General features: G+C 39.8%; 1 protein-coding gene and 1 long non-coding RNA gene across 8 annotated transcripts in view; one reads left to right on the plus strand and one right to left on the minus strand.

Moving 5' to 3' along the window:
- The window catches only part of LOC111927605 (uncharacterized), a 142,126-nt gene that overhangs the window by 99,515 nt on the left and 20,683 nt on the right, over window positions 1-21,928 (plus strand). For 2 of the 5 annotated variants that reach the window (XR_015283626.1, XR_015283627.1), the window contains exons 2-3: window positions 8,046-8,177; window positions 21,291-21,474. This is a non-coding gene — a long non-coding RNA (uncharacterized LOC111927605). Of the gene's footprint in view, window positions 1-8,045; window positions 8,178-21,290; window positions 21,475-21,928 lie in introns of those variants that run through there. The other 3 variants (XR_002863657.2, XR_015283628.1, XR_015283625.1) reach the window with 2 other exon arrangements.
- EPAS1 (endothelial PAS domain protein 1) overlaps window positions 1-21,928 on the minus strand; it is a 76,388-nt gene that overhangs the window by 4,807 nt on the left and 49,653 nt on the right. For all 3 annotated transcript variants that reach the window (XM_086878381.1, XM_086878379.1, XM_086878380.1), the window contains exons 3-12: window positions 19,245-19,396; window positions 18,561-18,645; window positions 17,925-18,043; window positions 17,631-17,833; window positions 9,437-9,543; window positions 5,008-5,155; window positions 4,041-4,249; window positions 3,534-3,721; window positions 2,568-2,678; window positions 411-895 (exon numbers count right to left, since the gene is read on the minus strand). In XM_086878381.1, coding sequence (XP_086734507.1) covers window positions 411-895; window positions 2,568-2,678; window positions 3,534-3,721; window positions 4,041-4,249; window positions 5,008-5,155; window positions 9,437-9,543; window positions 17,631-17,833; window positions 17,925-18,043; window positions 18,561-18,645; window positions 19,245-19,396 — 1,807 coding nt within the window. The remainder of the gene's footprint in view (window positions 1-410; window positions 896-2,567; window positions 2,679-3,533; window positions 3,722-4,040; window positions 4,250-5,007; window positions 5,156-9,436; window positions 9,544-17,630; window positions 17,834-17,924; window positions 18,044-18,560; window positions 18,646-19,244; window positions 19,397-21,928) is intronic.

Consider the following 21,928-nt stretch of genomic DNA (forward strand, 5'->3'; position numbering starts at 1 on the left):
GAGACTAGCCAGTGGACAATATACATAGAAGGTAAGAAAGTACATGTGTGTCCCTGCTTCTCTGGACCAGTAAATCTTTTTGGTACTGTTCTTAAATTGCCTAAAGTCAAGTATGCTTTGCAAAATTACTGGTGTAATTTTAACCAGACCAGCAGGAAATTCATTTGCGTATCCTCACAGGCAATGAAAAATTAGCCCACTTCTGCTTCCTCCAGACTCACTGTCACTGGGACAGCACCACATTAATTTCCCCAGAGCTGCAGTCTGATGCTTATCACAACAAATTGTTTCAGCTGAATTGAGAAAAATTAATTTTCAAGATTATGACCCTTCTCATTTCCCAAACTATTTTCTGGGTAAATATACATAGTTATATTATATATATTATATATACATAGTTAGTTACATACCTTTTTTTATATATGGGCACCCTCTGAGAAGTTATTGGTGGGCCTGAGGGGGAACTTGATAGGGATCCTGAGTATTTATCCATGAGTCTCCATTTTGCAGGAACATATTCTAATGGGGGATCAGGTGGCCACTGGGTGTTTGGTCTTCCTCCCATTGAAGACAGGGGAGTGCTGGCTTGGTCATGGTATGGTGGCAGTGATGACCTACTCATATTGTTGAAGAACACCGATGACAGGGACCCATGACAAGAGTTAATTTTTTCATTTGATAGCTGTGGGCAATATTTCTCTGGGAGGAACTGATTCTGTGAAGTAGGAGCAAGGGGCTGGAAGATGGTAGTCATGCTACTTAGACTCTGCTGGGTATTTTGTGCACTTTCAGAGAGAGGACGTTCTTCTTGGCAGATGGGACTGAGCTGGAAATCTTCTCCATCCATAGGAATGTAAGGAGCCAAGGTTTCAAGATCCAGTTCATTAAAGTCAGTCTGTGCAAAGATAAAGTAAGTTCATAAAGAAACTATAAGTTAGTAATAGTTGTGGCAATTACTGTGATGTGGAATAATAATAGATGCAAAGCTGAAAAATCAGTGTGCCACATTTACCTAATGAAACTGGTCAGCTCCTGTTTAAAGATACCTTGTTTCTATGCTAGCATACATGTTCATCATATCATCAGTAGAAAAATTAGGATAACAAACTGAAGGAAAAAAACTCTCAGAGGAGCAGTATTTGTTAAAGCAGCTTGTTTGCAGCCTCCAGCATCACTGTGATCTGAAGATGATGTTGTTTCACTAAGCTTTGAATAACGTGTCTGCCAAGACTCTACATGTGGCATGTAGTTCAACCTCAGGCCTTTTCATGTTAAAATAAAAAACACAGCTTTCTCACAATCCAGCTGCATGAAAAAAAAGATGTCTAAAAATGTGAGGGTTGAAAAAATTTAGCCAGAAGGACACTACCACACTTTAATTGTATTCTTTCTTCCCCTGGAGGACTAGCCATACCCACACTCGCTTCTCTTGGCATTTGACCAGAGCTGAACAGAGAGGATAATCAACACTGGCCCCCCAGTCAGCTCATAACACCCCTGCCAGCACTTTTATAATACTCATTTTTTTCCACCAAAGTAGCTGATGTGGTGGGACACACCTGTGCAAGCAGATGCTGAATCTGACAATACTGAAGTTTGGACATATAATGTCTTGCAGTGAGTTTCATCCTGCCTCCACACTTGTCTCCTATCTGTCCACTCTTGCTTTCATCTCTATGTCCAGACTTAGACAAAATTTCTTCAGAACATGGATTACAGCCTACCTAAGTCTCCAAACTGTGTTGGCAAACTGAAGTACCTAATTTGGGCCCCAACACCCCAAACTTTCTGTAGGATTAATAGATAGAGATGTGTGTGAGGTCTGCGCTACCAATCAGCAGTGCCTATTCCTTTCTCTCATCTATGAAGTATAAGCTCTTCACAAAGGCATTTCAAGTATCTAAAGTTAAGTAAGCTGAATCACACACCTTTTATTCACTAGCTCACTTGCTGTAATGTTATAATAGTGGGTTTATTTATTTACAAGGGAAATTTCTACACTTACATCATTATTAGAATGCAGAAAGACTGAGACTGTGTTACTTTATGTGCATGTAATTTTCAACTCTCTCTGAAAACCTCTGAGAGGCAAAAGAGGAAGCATATATCTAAAATGAGTTTTCATTTTGTAGTTAAAGGACATATGTGCTATGAGGGGCATTCCTCTCATTCGGTTGTTTTGCAAGAATTGGTTTGTTTATATTTTGTTCTAGAAAGGATGTTTATTCATTAGTCATTTGGCTGGATTTAAAAACAAATTGCTGTTGCTTATACTCCTTAACCAATCGACAGAAGCCTCCAAATTTTGAAAGCTCTCTGGTGACCCTTTCTTCTTAGCACTGCCACCACAGTGACACTCCAAACCTTGTGTTTCAGAGAGTTAGGGACAGAGATTGACCTGGCAGCTTTTGGAAGTGCACTGTTTTGTTAATGTGCATCAGAGATTTGGTGTGCACGTGCAAATGCAGTTTAAATGCTGTATCCCAATATCTGCATACACAACATGCAGCTGTACTGTCTAGTAGCAGGACTGATGTTGGTGGCTTTTGGAAGAGAAAGTTCATTACCTGGGAGGTGCACTGACTTTTTGATTCTGTGTCCATGGCAAAAAGTTTTTCAATCACCTCAATCTTAAGATCTTCATCCACAGAAGTGTAATAATCTCCTGGGCTGCTGGGCTGCATGGAAATAACCATTTGTTATAAGCAGGAAGACAACCACAGTTCTGGCTGAGCATCGTGTCATTTACACCATACTGTTACTCCGTAACAGATCTTTCCTATGAAAAGTGAATGGGAAGATGGTATATTTAGTGTGCTCAGCACCCAAAACTGTCCACTTCTATCAGAAGCTTTTCTCTGACACAAGATTGTCAGCACAAAACATAAGCACCCATTACAGGAACCTAGCTGTCATCCTATTTTAGATGTTTTTTGGCAACTTAGACCAGGAACAAGAAATGTACACCATTAAATACTTTTGTCAAGAAAGAAGATGCTTAACAATACCTCCATGCTTTTCTTAAGACTGGATGCCCTCTGGTTCCAGCTCTTGAAGGCAGTGCCATGGAAGCATGTTCATTTCTTCAGTGGGAAACTCCACGGAGCTGCTCTCAAAAGCCTGACTTGGCTAAGCTTTCTAAAAGCTACAGCTTCTACTTAACAGAAGGAGGATGGGTCTGGGGCAATGATCCCAGTGGCCACACAATTTTACATTGGCTTTTTAGATAAGGCTAAATCCATGAAAGGTGGTAGCATGTTCTCCTACTAATGGTTTTATATGTTACAGTAATTACTAAGGGACAGCGGGGAGACAATGAGGACTGCAGTCTGAAGCCAGGATATTGCTCCCATTTGATAGTTTTGCTGCTAATTCTTAAGGGATGATGCAGTACAGGAAGGCTAGAGATACTCTAGGCCTTGCTAAATAAGCAGTGAGACAGGACTGCCAACACAAAAATGTTGTCTACATCTATTGATGGGATTTGCATACAAAACGTAACATGCTTTTAATGTTTTTTAAGCTCTTCTTACCGTGGAACAACTACTGTTGCTGCTTGCACTTGGAGTACTGCTGCCAGGTGCAATCTGAGGCATTGTAAAGGATGGTATCGTCAGTGTTTCACCTTGGGCAGGGTGGCTTTTCACTTCCACTGGCCATGTTTTGTTTGGTGTCAAAACAGCACTGGTGAAGGCAGGGGCTTCCTCAAATTTCTGTGTTCCTGGATAGGAATTGAACAATATTAATGAATATTTTTAGCTGGTGCAGTGTTATGATATAACTGCAGCTATTCATTAAAAGTAAACACTGCTCCTAGTTGCCATGACAATAAGTTGGCATAGACTTAATGCACGTTATTTAGTCAGCAAGAAAGCCTGATTCTCATTCACAGAAATTTTCCACTGGTGTGAGCATGTGGGCTCTTTTAGCCATTACTCCCAATTTGTACACACAGCAAATAGACCTTGTCTATTAAGTTTCTAAATGTAGGTTCACATGTGGTTCTTTGTTGCACAAAAATAATTTATACAAATACTAACCAAAATCCAGGGAAATAATGGCATCACCAGGTGTTGGTGCCAGCTGAGCAAGTTCCTCTGGTTCTTCCTTTAGCTTAGTAAACAAGAAGTCACTCTTCTCTGTTGCAGGGATGCTGCTGTCAGAGGCAGTGTTCATCGTTAGCAGGTGAGGCTTGAAGAGTGATTCTGTTTGGTCCATGGAGAACATAACATCGTTCTTCTCAATTTCACTATGAGAGAATAGGTTTTAGGCAGTTTGTACCATAAAGATGAAAGATGTGGATAAAGTAGGCAGTACAAACTCTCTGAAGCTGGGGCTATAGGAGAATTTTGGCCCCTCAGTTGCGTGCCAGGCTCTCGACAGGCGAGGCACAGTTCCAGCGTTGCTGAGCACCACCATTTCGGATGACGCAGAGAGTGTGGTCAGGACTTCTGTGGGAATACTCAGGGCTTTGTTGCTCTGCTTTTTAAAGGGATGTAGTCAAGGCTATAATGACCCAGACTATCACTCAAATAACTATTTCCTATTTTGGCCCCAACTAGGACCAAAAAAACTTGAGTTTTGCCAAATGAAGGCAAACCTTGTGATTGGTCCTGATTTTTAAGGCTGTAAATAACTTCTCCTAGCAACATAGGATACAGTTACTACTTAGTTTTATCTCATGGTCACAGCATTAGAAAAACAAAACACATTAGCAGTTGTGTTACACAATACAGTCTTAAAAGCAGACCTTATATTCTGTTGTATGAGCACAGCAGCCACTGCAGAGGAGGAAGGCTGTGGTGTGTTTCGACAGCATGTATGGGAACAGGCATGCCACATTTTTTATCCATGTCTAATATCAGTAAACAAGACTGAACAAACATGACTAAACTGATTTTGGAACAACAGTGTTGAATAAATAGACCCTTAAAAAGCTCCTCCAAATATTGCATTTCTCCAGCATGTGAATGCACATGTGAATTCTGGTGTGTCCCCTGTACCCACCTCAGCACGTAGTTGACGCAGACAATGCACTGGGGCTGCAGGTTTCGGGTGTTGTAAATCACCGTTCCTTGGGTCTCCAGCCATACATATCCCCCATGCTTGGCAAGCATACGGTACTGGCCTGTCACTACTTGACCTTTTGTACACACTGAGAAAAGAGGGCAGGGATATAAATAATGCATCAGGACAGGAACACTCAACATGTAACACTTGTTTTAAATACACCGGCTCCTGAGTTTTCATTATGCAGAAGTGCACAAGGCATTTGTGGACAAGGATGCGCTTACCTTCAGGGAAATTCAGCCGTTTTAAACATGAAATGGGCTGCTCATTTCAGGTGTCTACTCAAGACTGTAAATCTGAATTCTGGCATTTGATTTCTTGAGATGGTCTGAATGTTCAGATCAGAATGTGGAATTTTAAAAATTTAAAAATAATATAATTTATAATTTAAATAAAATTTAATATAATAATCTCAGCTCCCAAAATAATGCCTACTGACTGCTGCCTATTGACCCTGTTGTAGAAGTGTCTCAGTTTGGGCTCCCAAATTGATCTGTAGAAAAGAGAATTTATTGAGGAAACTACAGTTTCCTTATTTGGGTATTTGATAAATATAAAAATCAGGTGATTTTAAAACTATATTCACTAAGATTTTTTTTTTTAAAAACTAAGATCTCATGATAGTAATATAATTCTTAAAAAGGTATCAAAATTAAGAATAGTAAACAGGACTGCTTTGTCTAGACAAAAAGCTGAACTACTATATTTTTTCCACTGGTTGAACTGGTTGATCTGTGTTGTTCTTCCAAGCTCCATTCCAAGAGCTTGGAATTAGCAGCATAGAAGAAACCAAGACTCACATCACCAAATCAAATAATGTTTATTTAACTGGTTTTTTTAACTATCTTGTCTTTCTCAAACAATAAACTGACAACAGTAGAACTTAGGTTTAAATATTCTAAATGATTGAAGGCTGAAATCTGTAGCCCTGCTACCCTCCAATATTTTGCAATATTTGCAGAGGATGAGTTTTCAGTGTGGAGCTTTGGACTTCTGAAATGTAAGGTTTTATGATGTCCTGTCTGTTGTAATTTAAAGCTGTCAGTGAAGGAAAAATAATGTTCATCAATGGCAAAAAAATTAGGGCTAGAGTAGACAAGCTGTACTTTCACTAACAAGAGCTTGTACCTGTAAGCAGACATAGCCACACTGAATAGCAGCTGAAGTGGGAACTGGACGAACTAAACCTTTGACCACACATTGACAGCCTTTCCTGTTAAACAGCTTTTACATCCAAAAGAAGTATGCCATCGAACTAATGCCCTAGGAATAAGGCAGTTTGACTCAGGAGGACTGGAAAATTGATACCATGGTCTTTTTACAAAAAAATTCCATGTGAATGTGGCCATTAAAAGAAGCTGTTTATTGTCAGCCTCTCTTACATCGCCACTATACAAATGTACAAATCCAGGCCTGTGAAATACAACAACTGTTTTGCAGATAATTGTTGCTGTGTTTATCCTTCTATTTCTGAAGTTTGTTTGTTTTCTTCCTAGGAGTATTTAATCATCCTTCATTTAATTCATTTAGACAAAGTAGAACATTACTTTTATTGATTAAATACTTCTGGTGGAACAAAATCAAAAGGCTTTCATTTCAAAGCGTTTTAGTGACTGGACTGTTCTGCTCTGTTTGTGAAACATAATTACGCTGCTTCCTAATCATCAGCTCATCAATAAGAGTCACAGTGTAGGCGCCTGTTACATTACAAAGAAGCTTTTTACTGCTTTAATCTTTTTTATTATTATTATTCAAAGCATGTCATGTTCTGATATAATAAAGTACAGCAGAATCCCTCCATGGGGTAATCTCAAAAATTACTAATACACTTGTAACTGCCGACTTTGTTACCAATGCTACATTTAAGGTTCTGCCTTCAGTGTGAACTTCTCACATCTCTATTTTTTTCTACTTTATAAAGTATACATTACCTGTATCTGTACAGAACTAGTTACATGTCAATGAAATAGGCTCCAATTATATTCCTTATCTTTGTGTGGAGAGAGGAGGGAGGTGGGGATGAATTGAATAGAACACAAAACCATGATTTTCTCTTGGAAGGCTTGCTGAACTTCTGCTAACTGGTGGGCACCATCAGAATTGATGACTGCATTATTGCAAGGAGCTGTATTCTATACAGAGTATATTTCTGATAAATATTATTGTTTAATAAATGCAGGTCTGCTGAACATGAATTTTGAGGTAGCTATTTCCACATACAAAAGGACATGGCCTTTTTATGTTTTGTCAAGTCACAGCTTGCTGTCACTTTGTGGTTGTTCTCTGACTTGGTAAGAAGCTGATGGTCCCAGAAGACACAAGAACTATTAATCTTAGAAAAACTAAAAGGGTCAAATTTGATGGCGATTTAAACTGAGAGTTCTGTTGTGGGAAATTGCATTTATCACTGCAATAGACTTTGGTCCTGTGGTTCTTGATCAGACCTGGTACCCTGCAGCAAGTTTGTAAGACATGGCCCTTTTCAGTGGGCACAAACTGCATCTGGACACACCCTGCACGACGTGAGGGTAATTGAATTGCTGGAGTCAGGAGCAACATGTATTAATGCCTGGTCATTGTAGATACTAGAAACTCTCCAGAAATCTTTCAATGGACAAGTAACTCAGTGCCCCCATTTCATTAACTAGATGGGGATCACCAACAAGGGCTTGCTCACCTTCCCTTTCCCATTACCAAATGGATTGCCAGCTCCCATTTTATTCCCTCCCTGGTAGTGTCCCATTCTTAGAAATCCAACCCAATGATTCAAAAGCACCAGTGCAGCACACCCCCTGATTTCACAGGATGATTTTCAATAGCCCAGCACAGGATATTAACATCCTATCTATAAATATCACTTATTCATTTTTACTGGTAAAAACACTAACATATTACTTAAGAAACCATTTTAAAAATTACATTCCCAGATAACTCTCACTGAGTATGGGCTGATCTATTTTTTTTCTTTTAAGCAGCTTTGGAAGCAGAATGATTCGTATCAACACTGTTTTCCAGTATACAACTTTCATCACTGCCAAACACTTTTTCAAGAAACATTTCAACTTAAAACTGTCCTGAATCTTTGCCATTGGAGCTAATCCCTTAAGGTGAGACAGCTATTCTTTGCTGCAACTTTTCTCTGGGAAGTCCAGAAATACTTCCTGTAATTCTATTTGGTGGCCAATTCCCTATAGACATGACTTAAGTCATGGGCTTTTTCCTGAGGACAGAAGCCTTCATCACAGCAAGGTATATGGGGTTTGTTTTTTGGTCTTGTAGGTTCCAGTCTAGCTGTTTTGCTTTGTTTCTATTAAAAGAGCATCTGCAGAGGTTTTAGTGATGTGTTGCTTAGAATTCTCCAATAAACTGGTTTGGGGGCTGTAACAGCCAAGGGTGGGAAATGTTATTTGTACATTAACGCACTAACTTGTCTCCAGCCAAAGCACTAACTCTTAAGGACAGAGACTGAAAATTTAAATCCTATTTTAAGACACCTGATGTGAAAGAGATGGAAATTTTGTTCCTGAAGAGAGGAATCTCTCTTGGATGGATTTGATCTCTGCTCCCCAAATAATTCAGATACTTTACTTAAAGAACAGCTAAAACTGGCAGTTCCCATAGGCATAACAATAACAAAATCTGTTATATAACAATAATAGCATCTGTTCCTGGAAGTAGGTATTGTTTTCATAATGAATACCCCTTTAAGAAAATCTCCTTGCACATCAACTTTGGATGGGGAAGACAGTTGTTACTTGGTAGCAAAAGGGAGACATTCAAAAAAACACTATTTCCCTTTGGCTCTGTCTGCTGAGTCCAACAGCACATGAGAAAGATAATCACAAAATGGCTTGGGATCTTTAAAAGACTTTAAAGGGATCATCTAGCTCCAGTCCCTGCCATATGCAGGGACACAGTCCACTAGACCAGGTTGCTCTGAGCCACGTCCAACCTGGCCTGGAGCTCTTTCAGGTATGGGGCAGCCACAGCCTCTCTAGGCAACCTGTTCCAGTGCCTCACCATCCTGATACTGAAGACTAAAGCTCCCTTCAGGTACTGGACGGCCACATTTAGGTCACCCCAATACCCTCTCTTTTCTTTTTGAACAATCCCAATTCTCTTGACCATCAGGAAATGCCCTTCTCACCAGGCTAGAACTGCCTAACTCAGCTTTTCAAACTTTCAGCTGAACCTTGCACTATACCTTACAGAGACAGTGATTTTCCTCTCTAACATCCAAGTTTAGTTTTAATTATGTCAAAACCCAGACCCCCTGGAAGGGTCAGCAGATTTCAACTATGTATTGAGGTACACACAATTAATTCTTTAGATGCAAACAACAAAGAAAAATAAGAATGTGACTTACAGTTCTGATGGCTTTTGGTCATACTCTCCGAGTCCAACGCATGGTAGAACTCATATGCTGAACGACCCAGCAGCTCCTCTGGATGGTATCCAATCAACTCTGTTATTCTTGTTCAAGAAAAAAAACCGAGTATTTAAAATTCAGGTCATTGTAGCCTTATGCTTACATGTGCAGGGCAGCTATCAGCTGAAGTCCTTAAGCTAACAGAATTAAAAAAGCAAAATGAGAAGTTCTAAGCTTCCAAATACATGAGGAGCTATAGAGGACTTCCGATCACATTCTGAAATATCCGTGTTGAGAATAAACTACCTTGTCCTACTACTGGAATAAAAAATCCTAAAGATATTAATGTGTGCACTACAAATTCTCCTATGCCTATTGCATGCTATCTCTAATAGAAGGTATCAACTTCTGCTACTGACAGAGCTCTCAAGCTGCCCACTACATGCAGAAACTCCCAACAACCACCATTCAAAATCAAATACATGTGAGAGGGGTAGTGGCTGCTGCCACTGTATGTGTACATTTTAAAAACATATGCAAAATGGTTAAATCACTACTTTGGGCACTGCATTTCATAAAATAACACTAGGTGAGAAATTATGGGCAGTTAAAAGGAAAAAAAATGCTCATCTATTTAATTTTTCCTCAATCATTTGAAAACTCTGGCATATGGATTATGTTACTTGGGTGACTAATCCACAAACTAAGTAGGATTTTAGACAAAGAAAGCTATGATCTCAAAAACTAGACCTTTTTTTCAGAGTCTTTTTTTGAGGCAAGACAGGATTTCTCAGAAGTTCCTGAATCAATGAAAATAGGTCATCAAACTGTGCAGATGATTTTCTCTAATGAGGGGGTGAAAGAAAAACACTTTATTTCAGTTGGAAATACCATCACACACAGCTTTACATGAAATGTGGTAAATTTTAAAAGTCCATAAAAAATTAATTCAAAAGCAAAGATTATCTTCTGGTTTACAAGACAGTGACACTCTTGTATACATCTTCCTACCTCTGAAATTGTTATAATAACCTGTAAAACAGAGAACAGCAGAAGAAAGGACACAAACTGATTGTGAAGCTGTCATAAACCTTTAAAAGCTGGAAGGTTTGCAAATAATGGTCACATCTTGCAGCATTTCACAACTGTCAGTGGCAGGGACCAGGTTTTATGCCACATCACTAACTCACTCGGAATGGTTTTATCTGCCACCACCAGATTTGATTTGTGGTGTTGCTACTTTTAAGAGGCATCCTCAGTTTTTTATACTCTCTGGAAGGCTAAGCCCTTTGGACACAAGACAGACATGTAAATACTGTAAAACAAACAGCAAGAGCATGGCATTCATCTCCTGAACCCCCCTACAGCAAGGAAGACACATAAGATGGAACTATTTTGTGTATAGCTTGAACACCAAGGTATTGAGTCAGCTTCTCCCTGCCTCTATCTCCACAGAACTCTATAGCTCATAGCCCCAGCACCGCTTCGTTTTGTCACTCTGAAAACTATTCTCTGTCCTGCTTTCAATGGAATAAACCCGGGTTTGTAATTGAGCAAAAGCTGTAGCTTGTATTGGGTTCCCCTCAAAAACTTACTCTTTTGTTTATGTTTCCAGTTTTATTTACATTTAAAATTAGACCAACAAAGGGGAAATGTTTGAATCCAGGTTTTAAAGAGTTTTTTTACTCTCTTCACTGACAATCTTCTGAGCTTTTAAATTGTATCCCACTCAAATCTAACTTTCTCTGAAATCGCAATTGTTTTTTCTTTGTTATTGAAAATTCTTCTCATAACAAATTGGTCATCAAAGCTGAATCATCAGAAGAAAACAACAAATACTGAAAGAGCCCTAATAAAATTAAGGCTCAAAATACAGTTGCTGCTTGCCTTTACACAGCCAGCTGGGACACACTGGTGTAAGCAACCAGAGGCTTTTGCCAGGACCAGTGCAAATGGTCTTTAAAATCAGAAACTATGGCCTTTGGCTATATAATGGCACAATACCATAAAGCCATTCCAGTTAATCTGGAGCTCATCAAAAGGAGAAGGATTTTAAAATTCAAGAAGTTGAGTATTTACTCTTAATCCAGTCACTGGGAGCTGAGAGCCAAGTGGGGGTTCAGCATGGAGAAGGAAAACAAAATTAAAGTAATGGGGTAAGAACAGAAGCACCATGCACCCAGCAGCAGCAGTGCAAATCCAAACCCACATTACAGCCTTCATGGAAGTCAACAGTGGAACTGAGATAGCAAACAAAGAATGCATGTTACAGCAGGCTGAGGGACTCTTCTCATATGGGAATTGTAATATCTCTTCAAAATTCATGTATTCCAGTCCTGTAATTCCCCTCAAACTGTTCCTTGCTGTTCATAATGAGCACCCTCACTGTAAAATTACTCTACTTGTCATTCCATGGCACAAAATGACTTGTGGTACAATCCTGCTGTGACAATGTCAAATTGAATTAGATCTAATATAATCTTGGATGGCAGTTAGCAAGTGGTGGGTTTTACTAGAAGCAACTGCATGAAAAACTTACATTAAAAGATAAAAATATGAGATAAAAAAATTACCCACAAACCCCACAACACTGGCTAAGTTCTAAACCCATGCCTGGTAACAGTGAAATACTAATGAAGAGTAATTGTTTTAAAATAGTTACTTAAAAATAAAACATGGCTAAACAGCTGCTATGCTCTCATTGACTGATCTGTTTATCTGTTAACACTACTCAGATTCATTCCACTTCTCTTTAAAGACTACTCAGATTGACATGATTTTTTAAAAAAAATATTGTAGAATGTTTCATTTTCCCACTCACGAAACCCCCCTAAAACTGACTGTGTTTCCGAAGTACATTTTTAAATACCACTATTTTATAAAAAAAACACTCTCTCTCCAATAGTTGTTATCTCTATTAGTTTTGGGTACATAAATTGGCACTTCACACCCTCCTTTATTCCTCCCGTGGTGCTGCTGACCCTGAAAAGCTTAAAAAAAATCTCGTAGGCTGCAGGCTGCGCAGGGCTGGAAATCAGGTTAGCGTATTTTGTGCCACATTATGCACCAGGGTTGAAGTGGGCAGCTATCCCTGTACTCATCACAGCCATCCTGTGGATCTCCCAAGATGTTCATGGAAGAAGACTGGGCAAAGCCAAGAGCCTGACCAGCCCCTGGGCCAGAAGGCAGCGAGTGTTTTAGCACAGGTCCTTCTACTGACCTCATCTGAGCATTACTTTGAGGTTTGCCAATGAGGTGCACCCTCTAAACTCTGTGTGCTCTCCACACAAATCCTCTCAGCAACACAAGATGCCAAGTGAACGCACTAGGCATTTAGAGGACTAAATGCAAAGGAAAAGGCACCCCATGGAGCTATGAGGAGGAGGAGTACGTAGCTAAGAAAGTCAGGAAAATGTCTACGTCCCACAATACCAAAGGATCATGTACAAAACTGAGTTCAGACACAAGACTTCTACTTTTGTTTAGACACCAGACAGAAAATTGCTCTTTGTGCAAGCTGCGGAATGACAAAATTAGAAAACAAACTGTATGGTGGTTTTAGACGGCATTCCTGTCATGGTAGGCTTTGTGCTTCCTTTGCATCTGTAGAATACTAATTAGTAAGATAATAATACTTTTTTGCTGAAGATGAGAGGTGGGCTATGAGGCTGTTTATTTTCCTATTACCAACTTGTTTCTGAGAACACAAATACCTTTGGGGGAATCTTAACTTTTGCCTGACATTTCAGTTTTCTAAGCTAAACTTGTCATGATATACAGAGGACAAAATCTTAGAAAACAGTGAAGAGGTGGGCAATAGCCATCTACAGTAGGAGACCTGTCCCAACTGCCTCCACTAAATGTGTTTTGAGCACTTTTTCAGTTTCCTTTAAATACACAATATATATAAGTATCTTAATATTGGATTTTAGGGACATGGAATAAATGCAAATTTTGTGCCTAGGGTACGCAATTAACAAACAAGCAATCTGAATTCTATTTCTAGGTTTGTACAACTTTGCCCTATTTATGTCTTTGAGACATAGCAAAGCAATCAAAACTCACTGCTTGGAGGCTGCATTTTCTACAAGATGAGCTAGTTCAAGTATTTTGTTTTTTATTAAAATTGTGTTTTTCTGTCCCTTTATAGGAGCACAAAGCTTCTCATTGTGTACTATTTCTTGAGTTAAAATAGTATGGTAAGAACCATCAGGACTGAGAAGTCAGGCTCTGTGGAAGACTGCTCTAATGTTTACTGCCTACGAAAAATAGCTGGGTATATATTCATTGGGCCCTGTGTGGACTGTGTGTGAGGGTGTGGATCACTTAACAAAGTCTTTCTGTATTCAAATAGTTACCAAGTTATTGATGTTAAATTGGTCTTGAAGGGAACAAACAAAATGAAGTTATACTTAAAGCAGAATTAGTTAAAAAAAAAAATGAGAGAGAAAAAATAATAAAGCCTAACACAGACACTTAGGCCTGGTGTAAAGCACTCTGTCAGCCTCCTAGAGCAGGCAGTGTGACAATCTTGCCAACTAACCACATTTCCTCTCAAAAATATTCACGGCTGCTTCTACTCTAACCCTGGCCAATGAAAAATAAAACCAAAATGCAAAATCCTGGGACCTGGGGCCATTACTGAGCAGGATGGATGACCTGGGAAAGTGTATCTGCCCTGTGAGGAAAAAAAACCAACTTGTATACGTGAAAATCTTCACCAGGACTGTCACTCCGACTCATTTTGTCTACCTAAATCAAGGTTTTGTTATTAACAAAAGAAGTAGCTCACATTTTACTCTTAAATATGACATATACCAAAAGTCAGCTTTGTCAGATGTGGATCTTTGGCTTCAGATATCACCACTTCACTTTGTCTCCATAGTGCATTTTTCCCTCAGCAGGAATAAAAGGACAGGTGGTCCATTCAAATGCTTCCCTGTGTTCTCATTTAACTTAAACATAATCCCCAAGAATAGGTCAAATAGCAAATTGACTTATATCCTCATCCAAAGTTCTGTGCCTACATATTTCTTATTTACTGGGACATAACTGGAAACACAATAAAACTCAGTTTCCTATCAGTTGGGCACAGCCTGGATCCCACATGAATACTTATATGGGAAATCTAACTGGGACCGATACTGTGGCATTGTATCCTCCTGCACCATCCTATTCTGATCACCACATATCCTCTGCTACTCCTTTTGTCTTCTTCAACTCTACTGTTAAAATGTTTCAGGAAAAGGGAGAAAAGGATATATAACTAATCGGGTTTCTAGCAACCAGGGGCATATAATCCCCCACAGCAAGCCATGCCTTCAAGTAAGTGCAGATGCCACCAAGGTAACAAAATTGCCTTAGTACAAAGACATGCCTTTTCTTCTGACTAAAACACCCTCACTGGCAATCCTTCCTGACACAAAAGCATTTTGCAGCTGAACTAAACCCTCACTTGGATTATTAAATTGTACCACTGATCAGCATTTCTGTATTACAGCTGAAATAATCCTTCCTGTAAACCACTTAGCCAAGGTAAGTGGAGCAAGGGAACAGTTTTAAATCACTCTCCAAGAATGGCTGAAGCAGGCACTTAATAGAACAACCCTTATTTATTATTCATACCCATGAACCTTTCTCTACAGGCTCATCACCTCGCAAAAACTGTTTTAAGAATACAAGCATATCCCACCTAACCCTGTCAAGTCATAGGTGCACATTTATAATTTATTTTTGGAAGGCAAATTATATGGGCTACTGTCTCACATGTTTTAAATGATGGCCAGTCTTGTCTGCTTCTTATTACACCTACCCTATACCCTCCTAAGGAAAAGCCAACTAGTTTATGTCACAAAATACTGTAAGGTAGCCAGCCTATATTTTGCATGTTGCATTGTGACAGACAGAGACTATAAGCTTTCCTAAGGAGATTATACTCAGAAATCCATGAGTTTCTTTGATTGAGTGCATTGAAAATAAAAACTTAATGCTCCCTGGAAGCAGACCTGTCCACACCAGATGAACTGCAAGGAGGATAGCAGGACCACTGCAGAAGCCTGGTAGAGGAGGCACACTCCCCTCAATGATACCAGCCCTGAACTGGAAAGACACTGTCCCTTATGGAGCAATGAACTGTATCAGCCCTGCTGCACTGCTGCAGAAAGGACAGAGTACGCAGAAAAGAGTTTAGGCATCTGACTGGCACATGCTGCCTCCCTCCTCTGCTCCCCAGCCTGGATTTACATTCTTGGCATAAGCTGCTCCTTCAATGCAATTGGTCTAGCAGCACTGTATTTGATAAGAACAGCTGAGTGTTTTGCCTTTTTATGTGTCTAGTGATGTGTCGCCTGCTGGAGAGAAACTAACATCCTTCTGGGAGGAAAGTGGGGGACAGGTGGATCTGCTGTGAAGAACCTGAAAAGTTTGTGAGGTCTCTTCCTTCTCTGCCCTGGCTATCTTTTTGCAGCTTTACCAAAATCTGAATAACACAGGAATGAAACATCCAACCAAAACTATCCAGTAAAAGATGTGCTACTTTTTAGTCTGGTTTTAGAGAAAAAATTTCTAAAATCCCTACAAGTTCAATCCTCCAGAGGAAGCTGTTGTATTTCGCTGCCATGTAAAACATTTTCCCTGTAAATCAAATGTTCACTATTTAAGACAAAGCATACTATTTCATTATTTTTAAAATAAGCATGTGTATCTTTAATGGGATGGCACCAGTCCCTCTAATTCTCATTTATAATGGTTTATACATTAAGTCTTGCAGAGACATGTGAATGCTGCAATAAAGCAAAATCCTCTGCTACTCTCCTGTAGCCTGCCACTAAATGGCCCCAGTAATTCAGAGCATATTGTTTTTAATAATGAGTCACTACCATATTGTTGCTTCTCCCTCCAGCAGCAAAATCCTATTCATAACTCAATAATTTCATGCTGAAAATATTACCATGGGAAAAAGTTTGATTGTGATTACATCAGAGACCTTTTCTAGTTACTTGCTGCCCAGTTCTCAGAGAGGTCAGAAGGTCAGTGGCAAGTTTGACACTTGCAATCTTGCTTTCATCCACAGCTGCTAACAACGACAAGTTTATATGGCTGCTTCATCACATTGTTTAAAAGAATAATCTTAGCAGTTTAAAAAAACCTTCAAAGGTTGAAGAAATCAACAAAAATGTTGGTCCTGTGAGTTTCTGCGTAAGTTGCAAGCATGTGTATAATCTCACTGGTAACCCTCCATGCCCCAGAGGTTGCCAGCATCTCTGAATTTCAGGAGACCAATTTCTTTAGGCAGAAAAGTATATCTTAAATTTAGGGATGACCTCATAAACTTAAAAAAACCCCAAACAAACCCTAAATCCACAGCAGTAAAGACAGGACTTTCTGGGCAAATGGAGCACAGGAAGATACTTCATGGGGAGGGATCTCTGGCATGGATCACTTTCATGCATAGAAGATGGTTATCACAGTACACAGACGGAGAAGAGGTAGATGGCATGAAATGCCATGGAGATCCCAGGACAAGTCTGGCAGGTGGAGACTAGAGGGACCTCCATTTTTTCCACTCAAGAGTGAAGTGTGGGGAGCAGAGGACAAGCCCCTTGCCTGATCCAAGGTCCTCCCCTCCCCTTCATTTCGTCACTAAATTGTGCAGGGAGAAAACCAATAAAGGCTGTTTGCTTTTCATTGAGCAAGAGGCTGCAACTCCATTTCAGAGCAGCAGGTACTCTGGATACCTTGGAAATTCCTGGTTAAAGTAGAGCATAAAGTACTTGCCAGCTAACTGATAACAGCATCCTGGGCCAAGCCAACCGTAAAACAGACCTTGACTAAGGTCCGTACGACATGCCATGGGACACGCTCTCTAAAATATGGGAACAGGAATCCTGTAAACCCTTCAGTTTGTTAAACCCCAAGAAGCTAATGTTTGTGCCTCCAAGTTGCCTCATCTTCTGCCAGTAAAATGGAATTCCTCACTTGGCAGGATGAGGAAATACAGCAGGAATACAGTTTCACCCAAACTGAAATTTTTGAGGTGGATTAAGTGAGCCACTAAATAGCTGTTTCGGTAACAGGCTGAATTTTCTTCTAGTCCTTGCTGACCAGGTTCACACAGGACATTTGTAAGAGCTGCTTGTTTTGTTCTAGAAGATAAAAACACCTCTGGAAAGAAAAAAGCAGTGGGGCATACCTGTCATCACAGTAGGTGAATTTCATGTCCATGCTATGGCGACTCAGGAAGGTCTTGCTGTCCAGAGGGATGTCAATGTTTGAAGGGTGCTGAATAGGCTCGCACATTATTATAAGGCAGGTGAGAAGAGGTTCCTTATACCCACACAGAGAGTGAGGAGGGCAAGTGTTGTACACTTTGACTTGTCCAGTGCAGTGCAAAACCTGAAATAACAAGAAACAAAGGATGTATTTTCTCTCAACATCAAAATGTCTACTAAAATCAAATGCACTTAATTTGGCTCAAATATTATACCTTCCATGTGGCAGACTTAAGGTTAACAGTTCTGCCTCTATTGGTAACAGTGCATTTCATCCTCATGAAGAAGTCACGCTCAGTTGACACCTCTTTGCTTTTCTTTCCAAAGCCTGGACCTGTATAAAGGCAAATTAAAGCAAATTAATTTTCTCATTTTCTTTCTTGATTTCTTCTACTTATAAGCATGAAGGATTCAAGAGAAATAACAAACCAATTCTCAGATAATTTACCTGCAGAGACCATCAAAATGCATTGACCATTGCAGAGCAGTCTGTAGAGCTCAGACCCAAAACTTCCACATAGGAACTTAAATAGGACTTTGTGCATCTTAAACCTATGTTTTAGCTTGCAGCACATAAATCTTTCCACAGTGTTACAATTACTTTACAACTGTCTACACTTGATGAAAGGAAAATACTAAACAAATAGTTCCTTAGTACTATCATATTTAAGCAATATTTGGCAAAATAAAATGAATCTGCAAAGCACTGAATAAGTTAATGACTACTGTAGGAATGAAAATTCCTTTTACCATGACAAACAGATCTCTGCTGATAACCATTTACTTAATTCGGTTATTTCAAAAATGAACATTTTTGTATTTTTGTAAAAATTTTGTATTTTCATTATTACCATTTTTCAGACTCAGATTCTCTCGAATTTCTTCATGGTCACATGGATGAGTGAAGTCAAAAATGCTATGTCCAGTAAGTTCCACCTGTATGGAAGTAAGAGCTACATGTAGCTAAATCAAAGAAACTGAAACTATTTATCTGTTTTTAAACTCGACTGAAACGAAACTGGTCCCTAGAACCAAGTGCATCAACAGGATGCTTACAAACACAAATCCCATGACCCTCCTTTTGTTTATCCATTTGTTTATGCATAATTTCTCATTTTCTCCCCAGGAGGATTCTCTTATCTTTGAATTTGCACAGTGCAGTTAACAGTCAACACCAATATTGTCAATTTTGACACAGGAGAAAACTCACAATCCACAAAGCAAAAAAGGGGGGAATCCAAAAGAGCAGCTCTATCCCCTCTGTCCCATAGTCTAAGGCACAAGTATGTTTTCTCATCTCCCCTAGTATGATTCTAGGAAGGCAACTTTGAAGTCGCCAAAGACAACTTGATAGGATGGGACAGGGAACCTGAAACCTGTGCTGTCTGCTGTGCACGGTACCTGCCTGAGAAATTAAGACATTTATTTCCAGTCTTTTTTGCAGTGACACGCTGCTGGGTTTTCTGCCTTTGGACATGAGAGTTGTTTCTGTGAATTGTATTACGAAGAGAGGAAATCGTAAGGGAACAAGTTACCTGGGTAAGACCCATATATTTGTTGACATTCTCTGACAAAAAGATCATGTCTCCATCCTGTGTCACCACAGCAATAAATCCCTCCAAAGCTTTCAGGTACAAGTTGTCCATCTGTTGGTCTGCCTCTTGTTCATTCTCATTGTCAGCACATACTGAGGAAAAAAAAAAAAGAAAAGAAAAAAAAGCACTTCAGCACCTCAGCCAGCCGTTTTCAATGCAAGCACATACAGTTACAAGGCAACAAAATATTTTTTTGCTGTTAAAATTTCTTTTCAACAAACCTCTTCTGGTGGGACCCCTGAACAGCATATGAAAAGGATGTCCTTATCTCTAAAAAGGCAGGAGATACTTTTCTCAATGTTTTGGCAAATGCCAGACCCTCACTTCACCTTTAGCATGTTTCTGCAAGATATGTTTTCAGTCACTAACACCTGCAGACGCAAATTACTGAAGGGCATCTTCTTTGTGCACGTTCTCTTGGCCACTTGCAACATTTGCACCTCCTAACAGGCACAAGGTAGAGGGCAAGCCTTATAGAAGGGACATAAATCTGTGCATCCTCAACAAACATCTAACAGGACTCTTTCACTGGGTTAGGCTTTCTAAGAAGTTCAAATACTGCTCCTACAAAACATGCCTAAATAGACCTCTTCACTCAGTACAGACACATCTCTTACCACTACTTTGGATAGAAAAAGCAGAAAACTGCTCCCTTGAAATAATTCTTGTTAAATCTTTGTCATCCTATAAATCTCAGTATTCCTTGGAAAACCACAGATCCATCTCTCACTGATACCTGCTTTTTCATCTGCAGACCTCAGAACTTCCTATGGCTCCACTCCAACCAAGTCTGACAAGTTTCATCACTCACTCACGCTTCCCCTGTCCTGCCAGGAGAGCCTCAGACTCCGCATATGTCCTAAATATTTGCTTATGCAGATTCATGAACCCAGTGCACCTTACTAATTTCTGGGAAACACACTGTTCAACTGAAACCTAAGGCCGTGCTAGAATATTTATTACAGCTATTATTTTTTTGGTTATACATTTTGCTGGTACCTTTTGGCTGCAGTGCAGCAACAGTCCATGGCACCATGATGCCCTTACTGTGTGTGCTCCATGCAGCCCATCTCATGCCATAGGAAGCAGCACGTAGCAAAACTGCAGGTGGGGGAGAGGGGCAGGCACTGCTCCTCCTGATGCCACTCACACAAATGCCCATTTCCCTTCTATGTTTTTAAGTATGCCTCAGCTCCATGAATAAGAAGCTGTCAGGGAATGACACACAGACAGCTAGTATCAAAAAATTTCTGTGTAGGAGCTGACCCATTAATTTCTTGATATGTTTTATGTAGAACTTCTGGAATTGTTTTGCAAAAAAACACAGCTATTGTATCTGGTCTGTGTACCTCAGACATGCTGTGGTACGCTTATCTTTACAGTTTTGTCGGTTAGCCTGCACATTTCTGGTCAGTCATTGCAAATGTCATGGTAAGACTCTGATTTTGAAGGGGAAAAGTAAGTAAAAGAAGAAAAAAAACCCCACCTTATTGTCTCAGAAAAAGGAATAACCAGCTCCAAGATAAAGGGCCATGGCTAAGACCCATCTAGATCGAAGGTGCCCCAGAGCCCACGGCAGCAAGGATGATGAGAGAAGAGCTGAAGTGATTCTGCTCTTTGTGCTCCTTCCTGGTGGCACAAGAGTGCTCCAGGCTGGGCCCACCACCAATTTTGCTGTCTAGAGGATCTAACCATAATTGCATCAGCCTTACTTGCAAGAACTGTGGAACACAAATTTCTTGGAGAAACTGCTCTTTGATGGTTTAATGCTGCAATTTCAGCTTACAGTTTGTTCTGTATTACACATACTGTTAGCACTTGAGAAAAGTAATTAATTTTTGTTCTTTTCCTCAATGAAATAGCATATTGATCATATTCCTTCATGTTTCTTGTTGAAATACTAATTTTTCAAGAAGTCTAGAAGCAGGAATAGGGCATTGCTTTGTAAAACATTACATGGTTTGGGTTTGTTGTGTTTTTGAACAGGGAAGAGGCTGAGCCAAACTAATGCAGTTTTTACTTTGAAGCACTAATGAGTGATGATTAAAGGATAAGTTTGATCTATACATCCCCTGGAACTGCATCTGCTAATGCCCGAGGATAGACTGCAAGCAAACCACGAGGGATGAGCATTCACAATGCAGAACCCAGCAAGCACTGTTTGGAACAGGTAAGTAGTGACAAAAATTATGATGGCTGCTGTTGTTGCCTCCTCCTGTTCCTCAACATCCCACCCTGGCAGCAGCCCATCCACAAACAAGGGAAGAAATGGACTCAGCCCTGGAGCTATGGAGAGTGCTTGGTTTACCCCTTTGCCTCTCAACAAGACTGGTAGCAGGGAAGAGAGGACGCTCTCTGGGGATGGCCAGCACAGACTGGGGATTTATCATTTCACGTCCCTGCACTGCAATTCTAGCTACACATACAGGGGCCAGTTCCTCCTCAGTACAAAGCAAATTACTTCAGGAAATTACATCAGGACTAGCATTTAAAATACAGAAAATATACAATAATATATTTGAATAGTATGCACTTTGACCAAAATGACATTTAGGGAAGGAAGGAAAAAAAAAAAAAAAAAAAAGAGGTAAGTGACCATCTGCTCCCAAGCTTGTTTCTGCTGC

This window comes from Cyanistes caeruleus, chromosome 2 (assembly GCF_971803275.1).
Source record: "Cyanistes caeruleus chromosome 2, bCyaCae1.hap1.1, whole genome shotgun sequence".
Lineage (NCBI taxonomy): Eukaryota > Metazoa > Chordata > Aves > Passeriformes > Paridae > Cyanistes > Cyanistes caeruleus.